Raw genomic sequence first — 24,588 nt, 5'->3', positions numbered from 1 at the left:
GCAGCAGCGGGTGGCGGCGGCAGTGGCAGCAGAAGCCGTGGTGCAGTGGAGAAGGAAGTGTTACTTTTGCAGTTTCATTAGGAGGCCCGAGGAGGTGCCGAGAGAAGGCTTCAGCAGCAGGAACCCAGAGCGTTGGGGGGTGAGGGTGGGGGTGGGGACAGCAACCTGATTAAGATTTGAGAGGCCTTCGTGCAGGGGGTCAGCAGCCAGCCGCCCAGACTTGTATCAGCTTAAAGGCACAGGATGCAGAGGGAGACTGCGAGTCCTCTCCCGCAGAGGTGCCCTGCCAGGAGGTCTGTCGGGGCAAGGCCTGTGCAAGGGAGGCAGGTTGGGAGTGCTAACTGGATTTTTTATTTTTATATCAAGACACTGTGTTTAAAATTTTTACAAAGGACAAACTCCATGGGTTTCCGTTAGTGTTTTAAGAACTTTTCTTTAAAAAAAAAAAAAAGCCAACAACAACAAAAAAACACCGTCTTTTTGAAAGAGAAATGACATACACGAAAGAGACTCTAAAGAAAATGGGGCGAATTTCTGAGAGCATTACCCCAAGGGCAGAGGTAGGACCCAGCTTACACCCAGGGCCCCCAATAATGACATGGCCTCCACAAAACCTCGTTCACCAAATCTGGGGTCCCCTGGTCTAGGGAGGCCAATGCTCCTGGGGAACGCAGGTCACCTGTGGTCTCCACAGCCCTCCACAGAGATAGAGGCGGCTGGTGAGTTGTCCCCTATGGCCTTCCAACCCCATCCAGTGACAGCCCCTTCCTCCTTCTCCCCCATGGTCTTGCTCGAATCTGTTTCTTTCTTGGGGCTCACGTTCCTCAGTCATTGTGTGAGCAATGGGAGTTCCAAAGCCAGAGAGACCTAGGCCTGGAGCCCTCCCTTCCGGAGCCTCTTTGCACTCATGGGTTGGAGAAGCATTTGTTCCAATTTTTTTTTTTTTTAAAAATCAACAAAAACGAGACCCAGAAAAAAGACCAAGTCTAAGGGAGAAAGAGCTACTCTGCTCTTTAAAGCTCCCAAGTCTGGAGTTGGTGGGTGGTGCAGTTCCAAGAGATGCGGAAGGCGAGCACCAAGGGGTATCCAGCTGGTGCTTCAGGCTCCCTGGGAGTGTCTGTGGTCAGGTCTGGGAGCCGGCTTCAGCTGCTGTTCCATGGGTCCTCAGTTTCCCAAGGACTCGTGTGTGTCTCCATTTGAAGGGCTTGTTCAGGTTTACTTCCTTATTTGTGTTGTTGCACATGCGGGTGCATGTCCATATCTGTCTATGTTTGTGCACGTGGGTCTGCTGTTGGGTGTGGGTGCGTGCGTATACATAGATGTCTGCATGTGTCTGCGTGTGTGTGTGCATGTGTGCGTGTGTTTTTGTGGATCTGGGAGGGGAAGAACCAGGATATAGGCTGTGCTCTGGGCTGGAGCTACTATACCCGGGTGGTGGAGTGTGAGTGGGGCAGCCCAGTACTGTTGAACCCTGCGGCAAAGGTGTTATAGGGGTGCAATGTCTGCAGCCCCACCAGGGAGTTGGGGATCATAGTGATGGTGTTGGGGGTCATGAGTGGAATGTCATCAGGGGAGCGCCGCAGGGTCAGCGTGTAGTCAGGCAGCGTGGTGAGGCGCAGGGTGTCGTGGGGGGGACCTGCCTCACACTCGTGGTGTGTGGGACCCAGTTGCAGTGCTGCCAGCTCCTCCTCAGGAGCAGCTCCCAGTTCAGGAGCCCCAGCTCCCCTCTGAGGGCTGGGCTGCCGCAGGGGCTCCTGACGTCGCTTGTCCTTCCGATAGTAGAGAGCAGCGAAGGCCAGGACATTAAGGAACAGGAGGGAGGCCCCCACAGCGATGGTGACGCTTAATTCAGTGGAGTAGTCACGTGGGTTCTCCACCAGGAGTGGCCCTGCATCCTGGTCCCCGTTCCAGGACCCCTGGGCATTCTCGTTGCTGTAGGCGGGAGAGATGGCTGGTCGCTTGGTGCTCCAGGTCTTGCCATTGGGCCTGCGGGTGATGTGGGAGCTGTGGGTGGTATCCGGGGGCGGCACTTTGGTGGTTGTGGACGTGTAGTGGAACATGTCGTGCAGGTTGTATAGGTGGGGCACCAAGTGTTTCCAAAAGGCCACCTTAGTGGCCCGGTAATGATCGCGGACCCTTGGCTTCAGCCCGATGTGAAGGTACAGCTGGTCTCGGGGATTGTATTTGGACCAGGCCACTTCCTCAAAGCGGTTGGCCTTGGTGTGAATGAACTTGGTGTCCTGGGGGACCGGCTTGTTGGGATCCCTGAAATACCACATGGAAATCTGGGGTCACCACTCTATGTAATGAGGAAAAGGCCCAGATTCTTCCTTTAACACCCAGCCCTAAACCCCTTCCCCAGTCCAGAATGTCCTACCATTTCCATGTTTTTTGGGGTCCCTCACCCTGTCCATACCCCTCATCTTCCCCAGACCTTGAACTCCTATTGCCCATGGCATCATGGAAACCATCACATCTTCCCCTGCACCCATCCTCTGAGATCAAGCTATAGGATGCTTCTTCTCACAAGTTATAGAGCATCCATTCATCTTTTCAGCTGCCCAGTTTTTCCAAGAGCCCTTTAAAGGCTTTCTGAATGTACTTTATTCCCACTTCACCTGGCTTCTTACCATCTAAACTCGAATCCCATAGTTATGCCAGTAATTCTCATTCCTGCTTGATCCTTATGCTGACCAAGTTCTGAGCCTCCACAAAAATTTTTAAGGGAAGGAAATGGCATGAAAGACTAGATAAGGGGATGTATGGAGAAGGATGAAGGGGTTACCAATCAAGATTTGGGGACTGTTTTAGGAAGGGAGATGATGGAAGAGGTTTAGGTAGAGGAGCAAAGGGGAGGGCACGCTAGGGTCCCAAAGTAGAAGAACCCCCACCTTCTCCTTACCCAGTCTTGGCAAAGTTGGTCCAGTAGGTCATCACAACAGCACTGAGCATAACGTCATTCTTGGAGAAGTTGCAGGGGAAGAGGTCAGTGGGGCCTACCATAGGGACACCAAAAACATAGGGTACTTCATCCCCATGAGCTGCGTCTGACCAAGCAGGCTTCATGAGGCTCTGGCAGTGATGGTAGAAGGCGTAGAAGTAGGTAGGCGAGCCATAGCGGGCATGCAGATCAGCCGTCACCACTGAGGGCTCCACCCACTGGTGGTCAGTGAAGAGTGCCACCAATGTCTTACGGCGGGTCTCAGGATTGTCACGGTCTGCCCAGTCTGTGTACATGAACTTGATGGTCTCCCGCAGGGTGTCCTTACCCTCAGGATAGCCATACAGATTGTCCACAAAGTTGGAGACTGAATAGTCAAAGTCAGTGCCAGAGACACCATCTTCAGGGTCCACCACCCCTTCCACAAACTTGAGCCCCTCACCCTGGTTGACACCTAGCATGATGTCATAGTTGAGGAACTCGCCCTGTTCCATGAGAATCTCTGGGTCATCAGGAATGACATCACCATCAATCACTGGGCCAAAAGCCACATGGTAGCGGGCTGGCTGGATGTCTTGCTCTACCAGCTCCTTGGCACTCTTTTGCCGAAGACAGTCCACCATGTCAACTGTGTCTAGCACATTACAGCCCACCTTGTCTGCCAGCAGGCTGGTGTACTTCACCGGTTGGTAGTTCACAGCCCAGCTGGACAGAGCAGAACCGCTTTGGATGATGGCCCTCTGGAAAAGCCCTTAGAAAATAGACAGCACCAAGTCAGATCATCATGTCACTCGTGGCCTAGGCCTGGCCCTGTGGGACAGATCAAACACCTCTTCATTCCTTTTTTATTGAGGTCGCCCTCTGGGTTGAATGGGCTGTGAAGAAGGAATAACCCTTTTGCTGGAATGATGGGTTAGGACCAGAGGAGAGGTTGTTGGGCTCTTTTCCTGACTGGTCCCCCGCCTGTTTCTTATCTCCTCATTCTAGGATGATGGTTGGTAACTTCGGGGTTAAGGAAATGCCAGGAAGAATTAACCCCTTGGGTCCCAGACATCAGTTTCCTTAGGCTCCCTCTCTTTATCTCTCCTTTTCTTCCCCTCTTGCTTCCTGCCCAGCTGGGCCCAGCTCTGTGCCAGCACACCACCAGGGAGCTGGCGCTTCCACCACAAAGGGGTCTTTTTCATGAGGGATGAGAAATGCAGGCAGGAGAGAGTTTCACATTCTGGGAGTTTGGGGAAGGATTCCTGAGGGCAAAGGCCCTGTGGTCTGAAGGTCTCCAGGGCATGTGCCCTCCCAAACTGTAGCCTCCACAGGGACTTTCCTTTTCCTGAAGCTACTGATGCCTCAGGTCCAGATTTTCCCCTTGCTAAGAAGGAGCCAGTCCCCCAAACTCAAAACATAGATGATTCTTCCCCTCTATGGAAAAAAGGTATCATTCTTTCTCTGACCTCAACATTCCCAAGTAAGGGGAAATCTGGCCCACAGGTGCACAGTTCTATTCCTCTAAAAGAAAGAGTTTATGGGACTTCTCTGGTGCTCCAGTGGTTAAGACTCTGTGCTCCCAATGTAGGGGCCACAGGTTTGAGCCCAGCTCAGGGAACTAACATCCTTTATGCCATATGACATAGCCACAAAAAAAAAAAAAAAAAGAGAGAGAGAAAGAAAGAAAGTTGAAGGGAGTCTGCATGGGTAAAAAAGAGAGGGAGAGAAATATAGATGACTACATAAGAAAGCCTCATTTTTTGAAAGATTATTCTCCATTAATCAGTTACAGAAACAGAGAATAAATCTTTAAAGCAGCCAGGTTTCCAGGGACACAGGCCCACTATGACACAGAGAATTACCACCACACCAAGAAAGGCTTTCTCCTCCCGGGGAAATAGTCCCAGTCAGAGGAGGCACTGTTCCTCTGTCCAAACAGAGGCACCTTCACCACTCGTCACTTCACTCTCCTTGATGGAAAAAAGGAATTCCTCTTCCTGTACCATCACCTAGGAACACATTCTAAGTTGCCTACTTCCCACCTTAGTCTTCCCTCATGGAGTCCCTGGAGGCACAGAGGCAGAATTTCTAGGTCAGAAAAGGTGATTTTTCTCCCTGAGACAGGCCTTCTTCAAAGAGAGAATGCAAGTCTTCCTGTGAGAATATCACTAACTCATAAGGTGGATTTCAGTGAAAAACTGTGTTCTCTCTCATGGTTTTCCTTACTTTAGAGAAGGACACTTATTTTGAGAAGCTCATCTTTGCCTCTCAGAGGTAGAAAGGGCTCTTACAGTCCAGGTGGCGCTAGTGGTAAAGAACCCGCCTGCCAATTCAGGAGATGTAAGAGACACAGGTTCTGTCCCCGAGTCGGGAAGATCCCCTGGAAAAGGGCATGGCAACCCACTCTAATATTCTTGCATGGAGAATCCCATGGACAGAGGAGCCTGGTGGGCTACAGTCCATAGGTTTGCAAAGAGTTGGACATGACTGAAGCAACTTAGCATGTACTCATAGTCCACAGGTGAAGAGAACATTTCCTGCTGAACACAAAAAAGGGTCCATTTGGCCCTCTTGGAAGGGTCACTGGCAGAGGCTTCCCATCAGGCTAAAAATTAAAGTCTCCCTTAGCTGGGGTCATACAGCTTGGGGGTGGGAGAGGTTTGGTCTGGACTGTGATAAGAACTTGCCACCCCTCAAACAAAGCTCATCCACAGGTTTTTAATGCTGGCTTTGGTCCTGTCTCCCCCGTCAAGGGCAGTTCCTGTCTTACACAGACTTGCTCTTCAGAGATGAAGGCCGAGAATGAGTGTTTCTTACACCTAAAAACTAATTTCCACTCTAGAGCTCTACCCGAAGTCACGTGTCCTTCCCACACAGAAAGATTTCCCCGGCCCAAAAAGAGCCAGTGTCCCTTCAGAAAGAGAGAGAGACATCCTACTCCCACACTCCTCAATAAGACTCCCACATCACAAGGAGAACCTTCCTTTCTCAAGATATAAATGGGATTCTCTCCTTTCCTCTCTCACACTGGGAGATATACATCTTCCCCTAGAGAAACACTTCCTTTCCACTTCTCCCCAAAGAAGGCGTCCCTTGTAGCTCAGCTGGTAGAGAATCTGCCTGCAATGTGGGAGACCTGGGTTTGATCCCTGGGTTGGGAAGATCCCTTGGAGAAGGGAACGGCTACCCACTCCAGTGTTCTGGCCTGGAGAATCCCATGGACTGTATAGTCCATGGGGTCGCAAAGAGTCAGACATGACATTCACTTTCACTTTCTCCCCAAAGGGACACTGAGCTGGTAGGCGAGGGTTGCTGATTCCCCTGGGTGCTCTTGGGACATGAAGCTGGGCATCCTGGAGCCTGGAGGGCCTGGGGTCAGGGTTGGCAGCCAGCACTTGGCTAGTTCTTGTGCTGTTCCAAGAGCTACTCACCTTCAGAATGATGCGACAGTGTGAGGAGGCTGACACAGGATGCACCAATGCCTGAGCCAAAGACGGTGATACGGCGGGGATCACCACCAAAGAAGGCGATATTCTCGCTCACCCAGCGGAGGGCCTGGATTTGGTCAAGGAGCCCATAGTTTCCCTTGGCAGCCTGATCGCCAGTGCTCAGGAAACCTGAATTCAATAAAGGGCATAAGGACAGTGAAGGTGGAGGGATGGAGCATTTGGATGGCGATGACTGTCAGGGGCATAAGGATGGAGGATGAGCATGCAGTGTAGCTCTTTTCACCCAGTTAGCATTAACCATTGCTCTTTTCTGCAAGGTCCAGCACCATCACTCTGGGAAAGATCAGTTTCCTACTTCCTACTCATTCCCCAGTTTGGAAGGCGGGGTCTCCAGACTGTCTGAAAGGGATGCCTCCAGTTGGGAGACTTAAACTGCAGGAATTGTAAATGGCCAGTATCCAGCATCCTTTGCCTTGATGTGCTAACTGATACATTACTCTAGCACCTGTCAAGATAGAGTAGAAAGAGCAGGGACCTTGGCTCTACCATTTACTGGCCATGTAGTTTTAGGCAACTTATTGAAAATCCCTGGGATCTAGCTTCCTCTCCTGTAAAATGGGGATAAAATACTTCAAAGGGTTGTATCAAGGATAAAATGAGCATAGGCGTATCAGATATGCTCAGCACACTATACATCAATAGCTACTTCTCTTTTCGCTTTGTTCTGTCTCTGGAGGAAGTTAAGATTCGAAGAGACTATAATCCCTAAGCCCTCCTGGCACCCCCTGTCCAAGCTTGTCCATTTCCACTTCCTTCCAGGGCCTCAGATGCCCCCTTCTCCTCATTCTCAGGGCAAGTCCTCATTTCCCCATCCTCCAAGACCTAATGAATCAGAAACTCTGGGGGTGGGGCCCAGCAATCTCTATGTTTAACAAGCTCTCCAGGTAATTCTGATGCCTGCTAAAGTTGGAAAACCACTGGGTTAGACCATCTTTTTCGTCTGGTGGAGAAATGGGGAAGTCAGTGCAGCTCATTACCACAGAAACAGGTCTTCCCGCCCACCCACTGGGATTTGCTGCTGAGGAGACATGTCACCATGGAGACTACCTTCCCACCCACCTGCTGGGATTTGCTGCTATGGAGACTTGTTGCCATGGCGACTACCTTCCCACCCACCTGCTGGCTATCCCACAGAGATGTCCTATATTCCCCCTACTCCACCCTGCTTCCATTTTAGTCTGATCTTGCTGCTTCATTTCATCCTTTTCCCTGATATTTAGGCTCCTTGGAAGGCTATCATCTCCTGCCCTAGGCTTTTGGAAAGGTTCTTTCCAGGTGGATAGCTGTGGTGCTCTTACACACTGAAAACCTATACCTGGGTCAGTATTTTTTAACTCCACAGTTAAAAGCTCATCCACAGCCCCTGGGATGAACTTTGTGGGAGGCCATGTTTGAGGAGGCTCCCTCAGCTCACAGAGAGTTCTCCAATGGGCCTGGTAGACCACGAGCAAAAGCTGAATTCAAACAGACTCAAGCAGGCAGAAGACCTCATCACTGTCTTTCTTGAGTCCTTCTGAATCTAGCTACTGTGAAAGAGCTCATTTCACCCTCTTCAAGTATGTTATTAATTTACCTTTGGTGCAATTAAGTATGTAAAGTACTTAGTTATTCCTCTCAGGATCTAGTCACAAGCCCTCTTTAGCCCCAGGTTCCCAATGAGGAAATGAGAAGGAATTAGAGAAAGCCTGAATGAGGATGAATGGAGGAGCTCTTGTGCCTCTAGACAAGGGAACCAGCTTCTTGTCTGGCCCATTCACAAGCTGAAGTTGCTCCTGCAAGTCTTGAAAAGTATGCTGACCAAGATCCAACCTGGCTGTCCAAGCCTTGAGACCCTCCAGCAAAAATCATTGTGTTTCTCTTAGCCTGCCTGTCCTCCCTCCCTCCTCTCTCTTTCCCCCATTTTCTCTCTGCCTTGTCTTTTATTTAGGCAATAGCAGACTTGGCTTTGGTCTTTGCCAAGGTATCATTCAGTGAAATGTGTCAAATACACCTGTCCTAATCAGCAGGGAGAGCCTGCATTTGGATGTAGTAAAGTAGATTTCTCCAAAATGTACCAATTTCCTGGGTTGGGAACAAAGGCCTGAAAGGGCTGAGTGGAGGATTTGAGCATCACTGTCTTCTCCCTTGGGTCCCATGAACCTCAGGATAAGAGGCACTGAAGCTTGTGGATGACGTCATGTCAACCATCCTACTGCAAGCATCCTGCTTGAAGTGCTCTATCCAACAGGCTCAGGTAGATGATACAGTAAATGTCACTGACCACAAACACAAAAAACCTGGCAGTTTGGAAGAGCAGGCATTTTGCTGCTGGTTCCCCAGTAACTCAGTCATCCAGTGAAACCATGTGAGAATGAGGGCTGAGACACCAAACTCCATAAACTGCTAGAGCAAATCTGAGCCAGTCTCCCTGGGCCCGAGTTTATACTGCAGTACATGGTAAGCTGCTTGTCAACAGAAGACAAGGGAATCTGGTACACTGTATCAAAACCAGATAGCATGTCACCCAAGGCTTGACATTTACCAGGTTTTCAGTTTGCCTGAAGGTACCTGAGCAAGGATGTAGGATTCAGTTCTGAAACCTGAAAGAAAACTCAGCAAGCCCTTACTTCCTCAGCCCTAGGGATATCCACATCCTATATCCTGCTGGGGTCCCTTTCTTTTGTTGGTCTCAAGCCCAGTGGGGGCTTTTCAAATTATAGATACCTCTCTGCCTTGGATGGGATCCATGGACTCGCCTGTGACATTGTCTAATAAAATATGTGCATCACCTAAGATGTCTAAAGAAGCACCTTGGAGGGAACCGTCTGTTTGGGCTCAGGGCTCGGAGAAGCTGATGGAAGGAGAGTGAGTGAATGCATATAATTGAGGTCCAAAACTGGTCACATGTTTTGGGAAACAAAACAACAAAGCCTCAGCTATACAACAAAATCCCCAAGAAACAGGGACAAACCCATTTTCTATATCTGGCCCCAAGAGACAAAAACAACTCGTATGTATCCAGAGTCCAATCAGTGGCTTATTGATTACATTTGTGTTCCAGAGCAGGCACTGAAGGGCACACAGGAGGTGGTGGGAAACTTCTGGCCAAATCTTACTTTATGGCTCCTTCTGAGGTTTGAGTAGTATTATTTTGATCATTAACTATTTAAGTCCAAAGAATACAAATGTTTATTTTTTTAAAATAAATATTTTTTAAAATGTGCTGTTTTTTTTAACCCCAAGATGTGCTGTTCTGGTTATGCAAAAAAGAGGAGGTTGTAAGGTGGTGGTCGGGGTCTTAACCTGAATTTCATGGATGAGTTTCAGTGGGATCCATGAAATAATTTCTGTAAGTTTGTGTGTGTGTGTGTGGTGTGTGTGTGTGTGTATGTATGTATGCATGCAAGGATTTTCTGGGATAAGGGGCCATCATTTCAAAGGGGTCCAAGACTCCCCAAAAGGTTAAAAATTTCTGATATACAAGCTTAAGGATTAGAGCAACTGAAGGGCTGTGAAGTAATCATCAAACCAGGATATCACAGGGAGCTTGCAGCCCACAGCTCCCAAGTGACACTTCAAATCCTGAGTCTCTCCTCTGCCTCCTTTCTCTGTGTCATTCTCATCCTCTTTTCTCTTTACCATCCTTTCCTTCCCTTTCTTACTTTTCTCCCCTCATTTCCCCAATTCTCCACTCTCTCTTTGCCTTCATTCCAGCTGGTCAGATAATTTGGAACTGAAGCATATTCTTAGTATTCTCTGTGCTTTCCATTGGTCCTTAGAGAATGGAGCTTTGTGTTGATCATTTTTAAAAGCAGCTGAGTTGAACATTTTCTATCACTCTCATTTAGAAAATAAAGTAACAAAATTACGTCTGGCCTTCAACAACCATGCATGTGTGCCTGCATATCTGTATGTGATTACATTTGTATATTCATTACTCTTCAGGCACTGGGCAGCCCAAGTGTGTGGGTTTACAGCCACCTGCATGGTACCATTTTTACTGTCAGAGACTCCAATCCTCTTTCTCAATGGGACAGAACAGCTTACGAGAGCCTTGCCATAATGTCTGGAGCAACTCCGAGAGCCACAGGAGCAGTGGCAGAACTATAAAACCCGAAGCCCACTAGTCTGTGGAGAGACCAGGGAGATGCCCCACACAGGTCACATCTAGTATCTGGATCTGCTGAAGGGGACGCAGGCTCCACTTTTTTCAGAGAATATAATTTCTCCAGCCTGAACCTCCAAAAGATGTCTTGCTATCCCATGTAGTATTAAGGGGAAGTCAACAGGAGGTGGCCTTTCTGTGTATGGAACTGCACCCACAAGTGAAATGCAGCTCTGGGGTCTCTGAGGTTCGAACAGGCAAAGCCACATATTCACAAGTATATGAAAATAAGGTCCCATCAGCCAACCAGCCCAGAAGAAGCCAGGCCTACTGTTGGTTCAGCACCCAGGCCTGCAGACCTGACAAAGAGCCCTGACCCACACTGGGACTCTGAGGACACCAGCCCTCCAAGCAGGAAGTTGGCTTCTTTGTGCCACTCCAAGGGTATGGGGCTGCATGCGCCCTCAGAGGCCTGTGTGCTTGGTTGCCCTCTCTGAGGCACTTGTTTACCTCAAGACCTTGGCCACAGTTAGGCATTACCAGTTATCAAGGAAGGCACAGGGCAGAGGGGCAGCCTAAATCTCCAAAATAAGCACGTAGGCAACAAAGTATGTGTGGGAAGGGGATAAGGGTGTGTATGAGGAGGTATTTGAGAACTAAGTGTGTATGTCTGGGAGCACAGTGGTGTAAGGGATAGGAGTATATGGAGATATATGTGTGGAGAGAGTAGAAGAAATGTGTAGTGTATGTATATGGGGTATGTAAGTGTGGGGTGTGCATGAGTTTGTATGGATATGGATGACCAGGTGTGGGTATATGGATGCATGTATATTTGTAGGGTAGGAATATGTATACATGTATGTATTGGACATACATACGCTAGATGTGTATAGGAAGAGTATGTGTGCATATGTACATGTATACATGTGGGTATGTGCATGGGGGTCTGTGGGTTTGTGTATAAGGGGGGATGTATAAGGGGGAACCGGAGAAGGCAATGGCACCCCACTCCAGTACTCTTGCCTGGAAAATCCCATGGACGGAGGAGCCTGGTAGGCTGCAGTCCATGGGGTCGCTAAGAGTCAGACATGACTGAGCGACTTCACTTTCACTTTTCACTTTCCTGCATTGGAGAAGGAAATGGCAACCCACTCCAGTGTTCTTGCCTGGAGAATCCCAGGGACACGGGGAGCCTGGTGGGCTGCCGTCTATGGGATCACACAGAGTCGGACACGACTGAAGTGACTTAGCAGCAGCAGCAGTAGCATAAGGGGGGGAACATATATTATATGTAGAGCATGGAATGTGTATGTACACGTGGAAGCAGGGATATGAGGGATATATGTAGTATTTGTGTACTTTGGGGTGGGGAGGTGTGGACTTGCAGGTATGGCTCCTATATGTGTAGGGAGGGGAACAGTGGTTCATGCTTATGTAGGGAAGCTGAGGGACATATGCGTGTGTGTGAATGTTAGAGGAGAGTGGATACAGAAGTGGGGTATGTAGGGAGACATAGATCTGTGTATGTGTAGAAGATTCCCCCACCACTCCATACACACTCCACACATATAGTCTCCCCAACACACATATCTAGATACCCCACACCTTTCTACACTCCTTACCCATACCCCGCATCTTATCCATACCCCACATCTACACAGATTTCTCTCACCTCCCATGTGTACACACACACAAACACATACACACACACAGAGGTTCCCTCCCCATTGCTATATCTACATCTGTGCCCATATACATATGTGTGGTGTTTGGGTGTGGGTACCACTCCAGTACTCTTGCCTGGAGAATCCCATAGACAGAGGAGCCTGGTGGGCTGCCGTCTATGGGGTCACACAGAGTCGGACACAACTGAAGTGATTTAGCAGCAGCAGCAGCAGCAGCAGTAGCAGCATGGACCCAGGGTGTGGGTCTTTGTGTAGAGTGCATTATGGGGGTAGAGGGAAGCATGAGGTGGGCATGTGTGGTGTATATGGGCATAGACGTAGATATAGTGATGTGGAGGGAACCTGTGTGTGTGTGTGTGTATGCATGGAAGGTGAGAAAAATCTGTGTAGATGTGGGGTATGGATATGGAGTATAGAGAGGTATGCGGGTATCTGGATATGTGCGCTGGGGAAAACATATGTGTGGAGTGTGTATGGAGTGGTGGGAGAAGGTGCATATATGTGAGGGGGTCTGTAGATGTAGATGTAGGGATGTGTGTGTGTATGTTTGTGGAGGTGAGAAATAGTTGGACACATGGGGATGGATGTGGGCCATGTGGACATGTGAGGGTATATGGGTGTGCAGATGTGTGACTGACTAAAAGGAATATCCTGTGTATGTGTAGGGTGTTTAGGGATGTGAGGGTGGGAGAATAGAGATAAGGACAGGACACCAGAAAATAAATTGATTTTACAAAACTCAGCCATGCAAAAATCTGGAAGCAGAGACCTGGCTTGAGGCCTAAGAGAAGGTGTGAAGTTTGAACTGAATTTCAAATGGCATCTCAACATTCCAGGAAAGGACCTAGGGATGTGCGTAAGCTCCGAGCAGTTGGGTAAAACCATGGGATAACAACCTTGTGACCACCGTCATTAGCACCGGCTAGAGAACCGAGGGGCTTGTTCTCAACTCCTCAGCCTTCTATCCTTCCTTTGAGAGCTCAGGCTTCCTTCTAGGCATCCAACAGGGAACCATACCTAGCACTCCAACCCGATAGTTGAGGGTGATGACGATGACGTTGCCATAACTGGCCAGGACACTGCCGTCAATCATGTTGCCTGTCCCTTCCATGTAAGAGCCTCCATGGATGTAGACCATGACAGGCTTAGCGCCACTGTCCCGGATGTCTGCAAGGAGAAGGGTTGAGACACAGGCTGGGTAGGCTGCCCTTCCTCCCCCACCCCCGCCAGCCCTGGGGTGGGGTGCGGGCAGCAAAGCTATCCCAGGTTCCAGGACACCACTGCCATCTCTGAGGGCAGGACTCAGGGGGCTGTTCAGCCCAGAGCTTGGGCCATCGGCCAGAGAAAGTCAGATTCTGGTGATGTTTTTAAAGACTGGTTTCAAGTGCCTCCCAGCTGAAGGCAGCCAGGTGTGCCTGATACAGTGAGTTCTACAGAGGCTGTGGCTGAGCCCTGGGGGACAGAGGGCAGGAGGAAGAGAAAGGGCTGGTCCCTTAGCTGGATCAGTGAGTCCCTGCCCTGGGCACCCAGGAGTCCTGGGACCTGACATGGCTTTAGAGAGCAGGAGCTGGGGAGCCCTGAAACCCCCAAGGCTAGACCAGTTACATGGAAATACGGCCATTGGCAGCAGCTGGCCCCCCAGTGCAGACAGAGACAAGAGGTGTGGGGATAAGGGGCGGCACAGGAAGAGAACAAGGGAAAATGTGGGGACAGGGGAGAGAATGGCAGAGATGGGGTTGGGGGGACCTTACTGACATGGTTTCTCAACCATGTGCTCATTTACCCCATTCCCCCTGGACATCAGGCAGACTTAGCTGCAAACACTGGGGATGAGGAAGAGGTGGGGCAGAACTAAGAATGAGAGAGCCCACCCCGAGTCAGCTCTGAGATGAAGATGGAGCCTCCACAGAGGCCACTCAGCAAGGGATTTTTAAGTGGTTGCTCCCAAGCCGTGACTGTCCCAAGTGGGGACAGGGCTGATCTCCTAGACCTGCAGCACAACCCCCACCCCCGGCCTGGGAGCTGGGCTGCACCCCACTGCCCCAGAATACCCTACCAGCCACCAGTGGGCCCCCTTGAGCTGTGTGGCCCCCAGGGGTGGGGGCCAAGGCATGGAGGTAGAAGGGAATGCTCTCTGCTGCTGCAAACACAACCTGTTTTCCTGAGGAGGAAGGAAGACTGGTTCAACCGTCACCCAAAGATCTTATGCCATCCACTGCCTGGTCTGTGGCGTATTGGCCTCAGCCTGGTGTTTCAGCCTGGTTCTTGTGGCCGTCCTGAACCTAATACAGCCCCTGACCCCAGGCCATCTCTCTCTTTCTGGGCGAAGGCCAAGGAGGTTCTAGGTGGCGCTGTTCCCCAGCCCCTGGGGTCATCACTGCCTCACTCCTCACTTCCCTCTCCCAGGAGCCAACCTCCCCACAAAAACACAGGGGCTCCTGCCATTCAGGTTTCTCTGTGCCTCTCCTCACCCCCGCCCTCCTCAGTCCTGCTTTCTCTCCACTCTCCCTGCTGCTCAGTCAGGGCAGGTGCCCAGGAACCACAGAAGATGGGGAAGGAAGCTGTCTCCGGGCAGTGGGGGACCCGGTAGCTCTGCTCGTGGTCCCCTGCTCCTGCCAGCCGTGTCCATCACCCTGGAACTCCCAGTGGCTGACCAGGCCAAAGATGGATGAACAGCCCAACGGCCTTGTACAGGAACAGAAACACACCAACGGACAGACAGACAGACAGACGGGGCTTCTCCCCATTGAGAGGGGGAGGGGCTCTGTGCCATGCACCAGCCGCCACGCCCTGCAGCCCCCAAATACCTTCATCTTCATCCCCGTCATTATCCGCTAAGTCCTCGCCCTGTTTCTTAGCGCCGGATCCTGGGGACCAGACACGGGGAGACACAACAGCACAGAACAGAGAACAAAACAGAGAGAGAATTCAAAAACAGCATGACTGCAGTGTGGCCCAGCAAGCCAGCTCTGGGCCTGGGCCCAGGACAGGCAGGAGGGATGGCAAGAACTGAGGGAATGGGTGGGCTGAGGCCCAGACCTTCATCAGGATGATGGTGTTGCAGGCCCCTGCTGTGCTGGCCTCACTGCACCTCCCTACCTGCCTCTCTGTCCCCAACAGCCTGTCTCAGCCAACCACCTTCCCAGTTAGGAAGGAGGCAGCAGCAGGTGGGCCAGGGCATGGAGCTGGAGACCATCTCAGGGGAAGGCCTTCTCCCAGGTGGAAGGGGCTGCACATGCGTACACAGGCCAGCTGAGCTGGAGCGTGGGGGCAGGCGCCAAGGGTGAGAGGTGGCATCACCACCATGTAGCTACAGACGTGAGCTGCCAGGGCAGAGCCAGGGACCCTAGTCCTAAGCTATTTGGGCCCAGTGGGCAGCCTCAAGCTGGGTCTCAACTGATCCTGATTCCCACAGGAGAAAATGGGAGATGAAGCTTTCCCTCGCTGGGACCTGCTCTGAGTAATGGCAAATGGGGTTCCTGCCCACAGGAACCAGGCCTGAGAGCAGCAAGCATTGCTCTGAGATCAAAAGACAGCCAGAGAGGGAGGAAGGGAAGAGAAGGAAGGGGAAAAGGAGAAAGGGACATGAGAGAGAGAGAAACAGAGATAGGAATGATGGTAGCAGCTCCTACCATGTACCGAATGGTTACCATGTGCCAGACACTCTACTTCTGCCATACTGTTTGATCCTTACACCCCAGTGAGGGAGGGACTATCTTTATTCCTGTTTCACTGATGGGGAAACTGAGGATCAGAGAAGCAAAGTGACTTGCTTAAGATCACACAGTTAGGAAGTGCTAGAGGTGAGATCCAAACCCAGGTCTGCTTGATTCCAAAGTCAATGGTCTTTCCACTGCACCATGCCACCTTTCTGGGATGGGGAAAGGGAAGGGAAAAAATAAGTCAGGAAAAGAGGTGGATCATGGGGAAGGGGGAAGGGAGGGAATAAGAGAAAAGAAGAAACTAGAGGACAGAAGTTTAGGACCTGGCTGAGCTGGCACCAACTCTCCTTCCCATTCTAAGGAGACAAGAAGTTCATCTTGAAAATGGCTTTGAGAAAGAAGACCCACCACCCGGGTGCTGATCAGTGTGTGGAAACAGAGGTCATTCTACAGTACCCCAGGGCTTATCCTCTTGTCTAAGACATCAGATACTCTTGGCCCGGAGGCAGCAAATAGCTTTCTTTCTCAGCTGGTCTGGGTTCCCTTACAGCTATTAATCAAAACAGGAGCCGCCCTCAAATTATAAAATAACTTTTCAACTAGGGCAAGAGCCCAGCCTGAGGGGCAGAAACTGCCTCTGGCTTTCTGAACCTCTAGTGGTGCCTACCGTCTTAACACCTGACGACAGCACTGCCCTCAGAAACCCTGTGGGGCCTGGGGCATCATCACCCACGCAGCAGAAAGCCCCACCCCGTCCTCAAACAGCAAGAAATCACTCATCCTTAAACATGAATTCCCTCCAATTTGATGAAGGTGGAGGTGGGGGGACAGGGCACACCTTCCCCAGGAATTTCTTCACTTACTCTGGACCCTGACTTAAAAGATGCATCCCTTTTGTCCCCTTCTGGGAATGTCCCTGGCTTGCTGCACAGTCCCAGCCTCCTTTGTGCAGATGCTTTGCTCCCTCTGCATAGCACTCACTGAGCAACTCCTCACTGCCATGCCTGTCCCCGCCCCTCCAGGGACTAGCTAGACCACCATCCCCGAGTCCAGTACTGTGCTGCTGCAGGTGCTCAACCAGCCCTGCCTGCTCTGAACACACCACCCCCATAACCATCTCTGGGGACGGGTCTCCCCTAAGAGGCAGGCTTTTAAAATCTGTTTCAAATGGCCAACAGGCCCTGGATAGGGAACTAATTTGAGCAGCTAAATGACCAGATGCCCTCTCCCATGCTGTCTGGAACCCACTTCCCAGCTTGGCCTGTGGGGCTTCACTAAACCAGCTGAGTTTCAACACTAGCCTATGAGCTTCAGAATAGCGATCAAGTCTTTAGTTATTTCTAAATCTTTCCTCTACCTCATATCCCTCCACATCCCAACAGCACCTAGCACATGGCCTTGCCCATAGTCAACAATCATGATTGGTAAATGTTCGAACTTGACTGGTGCTTCCAGGTCTGGATTCTTAGGACTGGACTGGACTGCCCTAGGCTCTTACTGGTGCTCTGGGGGATCAACTGCTCCTAGGAAATGGTTAATGTCATTGCCTCCCCCTCCATCCCCACACCCAAGCAAGCAACTAACTACTAGAAGCAGGTTTAACAGACCCTCTTCATGAATTCTTTTACAGGTTAAAGGAATGTTAAAAGGAATGTTAAGACTGGAATAGTCCTCTACCACCTTCAGATGCAGAAACGGAGGTTCTCAAAGGAAAAGACTTGTCTAAGGTTTCACTGTGAGTTAGCAGCTGATATGGGACCCAGGCTTGTGGCTCCCAGACCCATACTCTTTATGCAGTACCTCCATCTCCTATCTTCATTCATGCAAAAGCGTTTTTACTGATTGCCTTCTGAGCTCTTTACTGAAGCCCTGAGCTGGGTGTGGGGAGGTGGTGGAAAGCTTATCTCTGGGGCAGGGGACCTCCCTCAGAGCTTCAGTGTGCATCAAAAGCACAATATATACATTTCTGGGCTCTTCTCCCAGGAGATTCTTACTCAGTAGGGAATATCCAGTCCCTAATGACCCCACCTGGGGGAATCCTGCCCTATGATTTCAAAGGAAAACAAACTCCAAGCTTGCCAAAGGGTTGTAGGGACCAGGCTGTGATTTTCCACCTGTTCCTTAGTCTGTTACTGCTTCCAATTGATTCACCCCATCTGTATTTCACCATTTGTTTCAGAGGGGAGGTGGGAATGACCAGATGGGAGTTGCCTCACATGCTACAGTGGAAAGAACACTTCCCTGAGGGTCAAGAGACCCAGGTTTTGGTCCAGGCCCTGCCACAGAACAAGGAAGGGGCCTTGAGCAGCAGCAAGTCACTCCCCTGGGCCTGTTTCCACATCTGTAAAATTGGGAAGCCAACTCGTGCCTTATAAGCTTCCAGAGAAGGGAGGGGGGGTGGATTTTCTGAGGTAAGTATGCAAATACTTTGCAAAAAACACAAAGTGGTGTTGGAACAGGAAGTTATTATACAGGTGGTGGGGGGACAAATTCCTCCTGGCAAGAGTGCCAATTTGAAATTTGAGATCTTGTGCCTCCTTTAGAGTCCACAGTTTCCAGAGACCTCCCAAGGTCTGCCATCAGGCCAGCCGGGGGCACTCAGCTATGCCCTGGCCAGAGGCGGTAGACAGGGTGGCAGGGTTGCTACGCCTGGGTACAGTTTGGTCTAAGCTCCAGGGCTGGAGAGTTGAATCTCAACTTTCAACCTGGGAAAGAGCACGGAAGGATGAGTTGGCAGCTCCCTCACCAGGAAAATGGCAGAGCCTCTGGCTCCATTTTGGTGGCTTAGAGTTTCTCCTGAGGTGACCTGGAGGAAAGCACTGGCTTGGTCTTCGGCACACACTTTAGGGTGGAATTGGGGGCCAGGAAGTTTGAAAGAAACGGGGTTTTGCTGCTTCTGCTCTGAACCTGCCTTAGGCCACCAGAGCCTCCCTGAGGGGAGCCGGGGCCCTTGGACGAGGTGGAACTTATGCCTGCTCACTGACCGCCCCCTGAGCCTGGGCTATTTGAAGGAAGGCTGGGTCCTCAGGGGCAAGGGCAGGTGGGCAGGTAGCCCTCCCTCTCTCTCTCTCTCCCTCCCCGCCGGCTGGCTACCTACCTCCTTTCCTACAAATTTTCTTGTTGGGCTTTCGGGCGCATTCCTTGGAAATCCGCTTTACTGTAAAATGAATAAAAAACTAAAAAATAACAGGAGGCCTCTGCCCAGGGGCATGCACCCCCCACCCCCCAGGCCCCAATAGCTGCTCTGCAGGCGGCACATGGCAGAGAGCCTGTCCCACCATCTCCTTATTTCTGTCACTTACCTTAGTGTGACCCCCGCGGGAGGAGGCATCAGCTAGTGAAAGAGGAGGCACCTAAGCACTGCCCACCAGGCTTGCCCCCTTCCCCCCACACACACCCAGCTCCCTTGGCCACACACACACAGGTGGAATGGCAACAGAGGGGCCCGGTGGAGCCAGCATCCTCCCGCGGGGAAGCTGCCAGCAGTGACCCATACTCCCCGGGGAACCCCCATCCAGCATCTGGCCCTAGACCTGTCAAAGCTCTCAGGCCTGGCCAGGCCCATCCTGTGGTAACAGTGTCACTCACACATGGGAGCTCAGACAATGCTGGGAGAGGAAAGAACAGGGAGGAGGAAGAGGGAGGCCAAGCCAAGTGATGGTTAAAAGCCTTTTCACAGACAGACAGATGCATGCTTCAGGGCACACGACCACATGCCAGCCACAAACACGGTGGGGCGGGTGGGAAGCAGGGAGGGCACAGCGCCTGGCCACACTCACCATCCTCCGTTGGCACATAGACGTTCAGGTAGAGGCAGTCCTCGTTAGGCTCCTGGATGTAAGTAGCGACGATATCCAAGTTGGCGGTGAACCAGACAGGAAGCATGACTTCGGGCACAGCTGTGTGGATGTTCTGGGGGCACACTGGGGGAAACTGTGTGGCGTTCCGGATGCCTGACCAGGATGGGGGCGGTTCAGGGGGCAGGAAACGTTTCTCGCCGATCGGGGGAGCTGCGTAGGGCACCCCAAGGTACTGGTCCACAGGCCCCAGGATCTCACTGGGCAATGGTACCCGGGCACCCCTTAGCTTCCCAAAGTGAGTGTTGACTGTGGGTGCTGGGGCCTGGGTACTGGCCCTCAGCACCAAGCTCAGGAACCACAAGGTGAGGCACAGGCTCCGGCCAACTGTGGGCTTGGGGCTCAGGGACAGCGAAGGTGGGCCAAGCCACAGCCACATGTTCCGGGCCGGGGGACTGGCAGGAGAGGCAGACTCCAGGGTCACAGCATCAGCCCAACAGGCAGCCCCTTCATGGCCACACTGACTTGAACCTCAAAACTGAACTCCCGAGGGACACCTACAGGTGCCCGGCAACGTACAGAGCAGGTCGTCCGAGCACCACAGCTTCAGAAAGGGGACTCCCTCAGGGCCAGACAGGCCTGTGGAAAGAGGGAAGTATGCGTCATCCAAGATGGTTGGGAGGATCGTGGAGTGGGTCTTTGGGGCCCTACCGTTCTCGGGCTGTTCTCTTATAGTTAAGAAAGGTTTCTTCACACCCGGGATTCCAAGGACCCTCAGACTGCCATTCAGAGCCATTCGCTGCACCCAGGGAAGTGGTTAGAAAAGCCAAGGGGATGGAGAGATTGACAGTTGTTGCCACTGTAAGTTGCCAGTCCCCAACTTCAACTTCTCAGCCAATGGAGTTCATCGGGGTCAACTGGAGCCAGAGTAGCATGTGGGGGAACAGGAAGTGGAGCTCAAGTTCCTGGGTACTCTTCCTGGACACTGAGCTCCTAGCCTCCAAGACCCATAACCCCCATAGGGTCCTCCACGTCAGGAGAGGGTAGGATTGTGCACCTCACTCCAGGACTAAGGCAGAATAAGGGAATATGCATCACATAAGCAAAGGGGCCTCTAGAGAGATCCCCTCTCTCTCTGGCAGGGAAGGGGGCAGGACAGACATTCACAAGAGTCCCCAGGCCCTCCTGTACATTTCTCCACAGCCCTCACTGCTTCCGAATACTTAAACATCAGTCCTTTCTGGTAGTTATCTCTAATTCACACGGGGTGCCAGAAACTGAGGCAGAAAGAAGTCTGCCTAGCACCCTAGGCATTGTTGATGCTCAGCCAGTGTAAAATAAACAACGGAGGGCGGGGGACACACACTCAGAGACTCACAGAAATAAACTCACAAAGACTCAAGAGGGAGTGAGAGAGAGAAAGCCTGAATCACAGACACTGTGATATTCACTCAGGGACATACATTTCAAACCCACAGAGACCCCCTCATATAGTCCCACCTTCTGAGACAGAGAGCTTCACAGAGCCAGAGACTCAGAGAGAGATACATTCAGAGACACACACATAGACTCACTGAAACCTAATCACACATACCACATAGGTAAATATCCAGGGACACAGGCAGCATAATGGTGACACACAGGTGGAGACAGAAGCAGAAATAGCAACACACTCGAGGCACACAGGCCTTCCGATACAACAGCTGTACAGTCAACACACATACATAGGCACACACAGACACTCCCGCATGGACACACACACACACACACACAATTGAGTTTCCCCCTATTTCTCCCGCCTTCCAAGATTGTAGGCCTGCTCCTTTAAGAACTGGCTGAAGGGGTGGGGGAGGGAGAATGGGAACGCCCGGCCACCGCCACCGAGAGAGGGGAATGAGAGCGTGTGTGTCTGTGTGTGTGTGTGTGTGTGTGTGTGTGTGTGAGAGAGAGAGAGAGAGAGAGAGAGAGAGAGAGAGAGAGAGAGAGAAGGAGAAAGGAAGAGAGAGAGAAAGGAAGAGGGAAAGAGAAAAAGGAGGAGGAGGGAGGGCGGGCAAAGAGACTAAAGGGGGGGCTCAGAGGAAATGGGGAGAAAAGTATGGGTGGTTAGATCCCAGACACTGCCCAGAATGCACCCGGGTGGGGGGAGGAGGGGAAGGGGTAGGAGTAGGGAGGTGGGGCAGGAGGGAGTGGGTGTGCGTGTGTGTATGGGGGGGCTAGTCCGCAGCTGAGTTCACACAATCCCCCCATTCACCGTCTCCATGGCAACTCCGGGGTACAGACCGCTCATTCACACGGCTTCCCCGCCAGCAACCCCCCCACCCCACACCATTAACCCCCTCGGTGCTGCCCCTCCCCGCAAATTCCATTAACCCTTTTGAGATGCCTCCCTCTCCAGTAACCCTTGAGCACCAAATGCTGTTCTCCTGTGAGTCAATTTCCTGCAGCCCTTCCCCATGAACACCTAGACAAATCAACCGACCCCCAAACGCCCTCTGTACCCTAGGACCCACTGTGAGTCCCCAAGGCCAAGATCTCCATCCTGGTCCAACTTGCAATTTGGGAGAAGACAAGGGGAGGTGGCAAAGCCGGGGATTCAGAAAGCATCTGGGGGGTATTCTGGGCTGGAGCAGTATTGGGCGGGGGGCATTGTGCAGGAATGGACTGGTGTCTAGAACTGCAGTACTGGGGGCTTTGCGGGTTCTGAATGGTATTGGGGGATGGAGCTGCAATGGAACGGGGGAGAATAGGATAAAGGCCTCCGTTGGGGGGGGGGCTGCAGAGAGTGGGGGAGGGAGTCTGGCTGTGAGATGCTATGATGGAAGAAGGATGGGGCTGCACTGCGGGGGAGGGGGGACTGGCAATGTGCAAAACAGAAACGGGGCAGGGGGCCCTCAAGAGGGGTATTTTGATGAGCATGCGGGCAGGGCAGTGGAAATAGAGGGACCATGGGCGGGAGGATGATAAGGATGCGGGATTCAGGGAGGAAGGAGGTGGAGGGAAAATGCGGGGGAGGATTGGAGGGGGGGGGGTCAGGGGTGCCGATGGAGAACATGGGATTGAGGATGGGGTGCATTGGCTGGGAAGTGGAGCACCCCAGGATTGGGAAGGGATAGGATCGGGGCAAGGTATGGGCAGCTAGAGGATGAGAGACCGGAGCAGGCGGCCTCACCTGTTCCCCGGGCTGTTGCGAGCGACTGAACCGGGCCACGGACCACCCATATCGCTTCCAGGCCAAGGGCTCCGCACCCGAATCCCCGAGATCTGCTCTCCGGCAGCCTGGCTGCTGTGCCCGCGCACCGAGGGGGCGCGCTGCGCGTACCCAGACAAGGGGGGGCGCGGTCCCTTCCATTAACTCCTTTTGCGCCAGAGATGGCTCAAGTCCTGGGGCATGGCCCAATTCCTCCCAGGCTCAAACACACTCTCCCCATCCTCTCTCTCACACACCCCTCAAATCACAGATAGACGATCTTCCAGGGCAGCTAGTTCAAACTTTACCTTCAAAGCTTGAGACCTCAAAACAAAGGGAGAAACTGAGGCACTGCCTGCAGGAGTCCTCAGTCACACTCCATGAAGACCAGCCTCCAGCCCACTTGGTATCCCTCACCTCTCCTCAGCACCAGCACCACTCAAGCACCAACAATAGGTGTGTAGTGTGGGGTGCACTTTGCCCTCATCCTGTCACTCTCAAAAAGGTCAGCATTGTTCCTTTCTGTTGGGGCATGTCAGACTCTGGCTGTCAGCATGCCAGTTGTCCAACCATGTCAGTCTCTCCCACTCCAGACCCGGCTGTCTCAGTGTCTTGTGTTCTGTGTGTAGGGCACCTGTCCAGTTTCATTAGCCCCCCATCCAAAGCCCCTCTGAGTGTCCCTTATCCCAGCCAAGCCTCTACCCGTATAGTTCCTCAGAACGTTTCTGTCAGGATAACACAGGGCAGAAGAAAGCTTCAGTCAATTATGTTCAACTTTATCCTGTTGGACAGTTCCTCTCCTTGTGCACACTACCCTTAAATTTAGTTAAGTCCCATCTGAGCAAGGGCTTCATGGACCTCAGAGGGACTTTTTTTTGTAACTTGGGTATTGATTGGTGCTCCTGGTTTTACCAGCACAACTGACAGTTCCCAGTGCTAGAGTGCAACTGTGGCCTGGATGGTATCCTGAAGTTGTCCAATCATCAGGTACCACCCACCTATGAGGTTGGGACTGGCCTCTTCCAGCCCCACCAGAGGGCTCCATGATAGTAAATCAGTTGCCTCTCATGGATAGTCTTAGATCTTGAGCCCCAAACCTGAAGGCAAGGGTACTGAAAATGGCCCTGCCACAGTTCCAAATGTCTCTGGAGCAACATTTTTGAGTTTTCTCTACTATAAGATGGGAGTGAGGAGGTCACTCTGGGTAACTGTGAAGATGGGTCGTATGAAAACAAACAGTTCCAGTAACACAGCAGAGAGAGAAAAGGGTGCTTCCCTTCACTGGTTTCTTTTCCTCTTGGAACCATTCTGCCCTTCCACCACCTATGTGATGGCAACACTTACCAATGGAGGACAATGTTTTGTCCCAGAAATGTGACTCAGGGAACTTCTCTATCTAGGACATCACTTGGTGCATGATGGGGACCATACAAGGTGGCCCAAAGGATAGGCAGTGTCTGTCACCCCCACCCCCCACCCTGAAGCTTATTCAAAACCCAGCGTGTGGGGTGGGTAGAAGAAGAATCAGGTTCCAGTGATTTTTCCCCTGGTCCAGTGGCTCCTCCCCAATCCCAGCAGTGTTTCCTCCATGGAGACAAGCTATACAGAAGCCACACCATCTAGATGAGAATATGAGCTGCCCTTATTGAGAGACTAAGGCTCCAAGTCTTAACGTATTACCAGGTTAGAAAAAGGAAGAGATGGTAGCAACCCAATTAGAATTCAGAAATGTAGGGGGTGG

At 51.7% G+C, this 24,588-nt stretch overlaps 1 protein-coding gene across 3 annotated transcripts; it reads right to left on the bottom strand.

Annotated features, from left to right (window-relative positions):
• Window positions 1-328: 328 nt before the first annotated feature.
• On the bottom strand, window positions 329-22,965 carry NLGN3 (neuroligin 3). 3 transcript variants are annotated; one of them, XM_027533869.1, is made up of 8 exons: window positions 22,830-22,957; window positions 19,643-20,299; window positions 18,961-19,020; window positions 15,009-15,068; window positions 13,219-13,368; window positions 6,355-6,540; window positions 2,903-3,692; window positions 329-2,265 (listed from the first exon to the last, which is right to left on the bottom strand). In XM_027533869.1, exons 2-8 carry the CDS (start codon window positions 20,097-20,099, stop codon window positions 1,422-1,424), a joined length of 2,547 nt encoding a protein of 848 aa, XP_027389670.1. In that variant the 5' UTR covers window positions 20,100-20,299; window positions 22,830-22,957; the 3' UTR covers window positions 329-1,421. The 3 variants fall into 3 exon arrangements, with proteins under 3 accessions (XP_027389670.1, XP_027389671.1, XP_027389672.1); XM_027533870.1 differs by lacking the exon at window positions 18,961-19,020 and having other exon boundaries at window positions 414-2,265; window positions 22,830-22,965; XM_027533871.1 differs by lacking the exons at window positions 15,009-15,068; window positions 18,961-19,020 and having other exon boundaries at window positions 414-2,265; window positions 22,830-22,965.
• Window positions 22,966-24,588: the final 1,623 nt, after the last annotated feature.

Source organism: Bos indicus x Bos taurus, chromosome X (genome assembly GCF_003369695.1).
Source record: "Bos indicus x Bos taurus breed Angus x Brahman F1 hybrid chromosome X, Bos_hybrid_MaternalHap_v2.0, whole genome shotgun sequence".
Lineage (NCBI taxonomy): Eukaryota > Metazoa > Chordata > Mammalia > Artiodactyla > Bovidae > Bos > Bos indicus x Bos taurus.
The sequence above is the reverse complement of the archived record's forward strand: the minus strand, read 5'-3'. Positions and strand labels throughout refer to the sequence as shown.

What these genes read in the sequence shown, in the direction of transcription:
- NLGN3 (XM_027533869.1), bottom strand. Translation starts at nt 20,099, where the DNA reads ATGTGGCTGTGGCTTGGCCCACCTTCGCTGTCCCTGAGCCCCAAGCCC. An exon ending in TGACGGGGATGAAGATGAAG is followed by an intron (nt 13,369 to 15,008) that starts GTATTTGGGGGC and finishes TTCTCCTTGCAG; the next exon opens with ACATCCGGGACAGTGGCGCT. An exon ending in ACTGTCGCATCATTCTGAAG is followed by an intron (nt 3,693 to 6,354) that starts GTGAGTAGCTCT and finishes CTATTTTCTAAG; the next exon opens with GGCTTTTCCAGAGGGCCATC.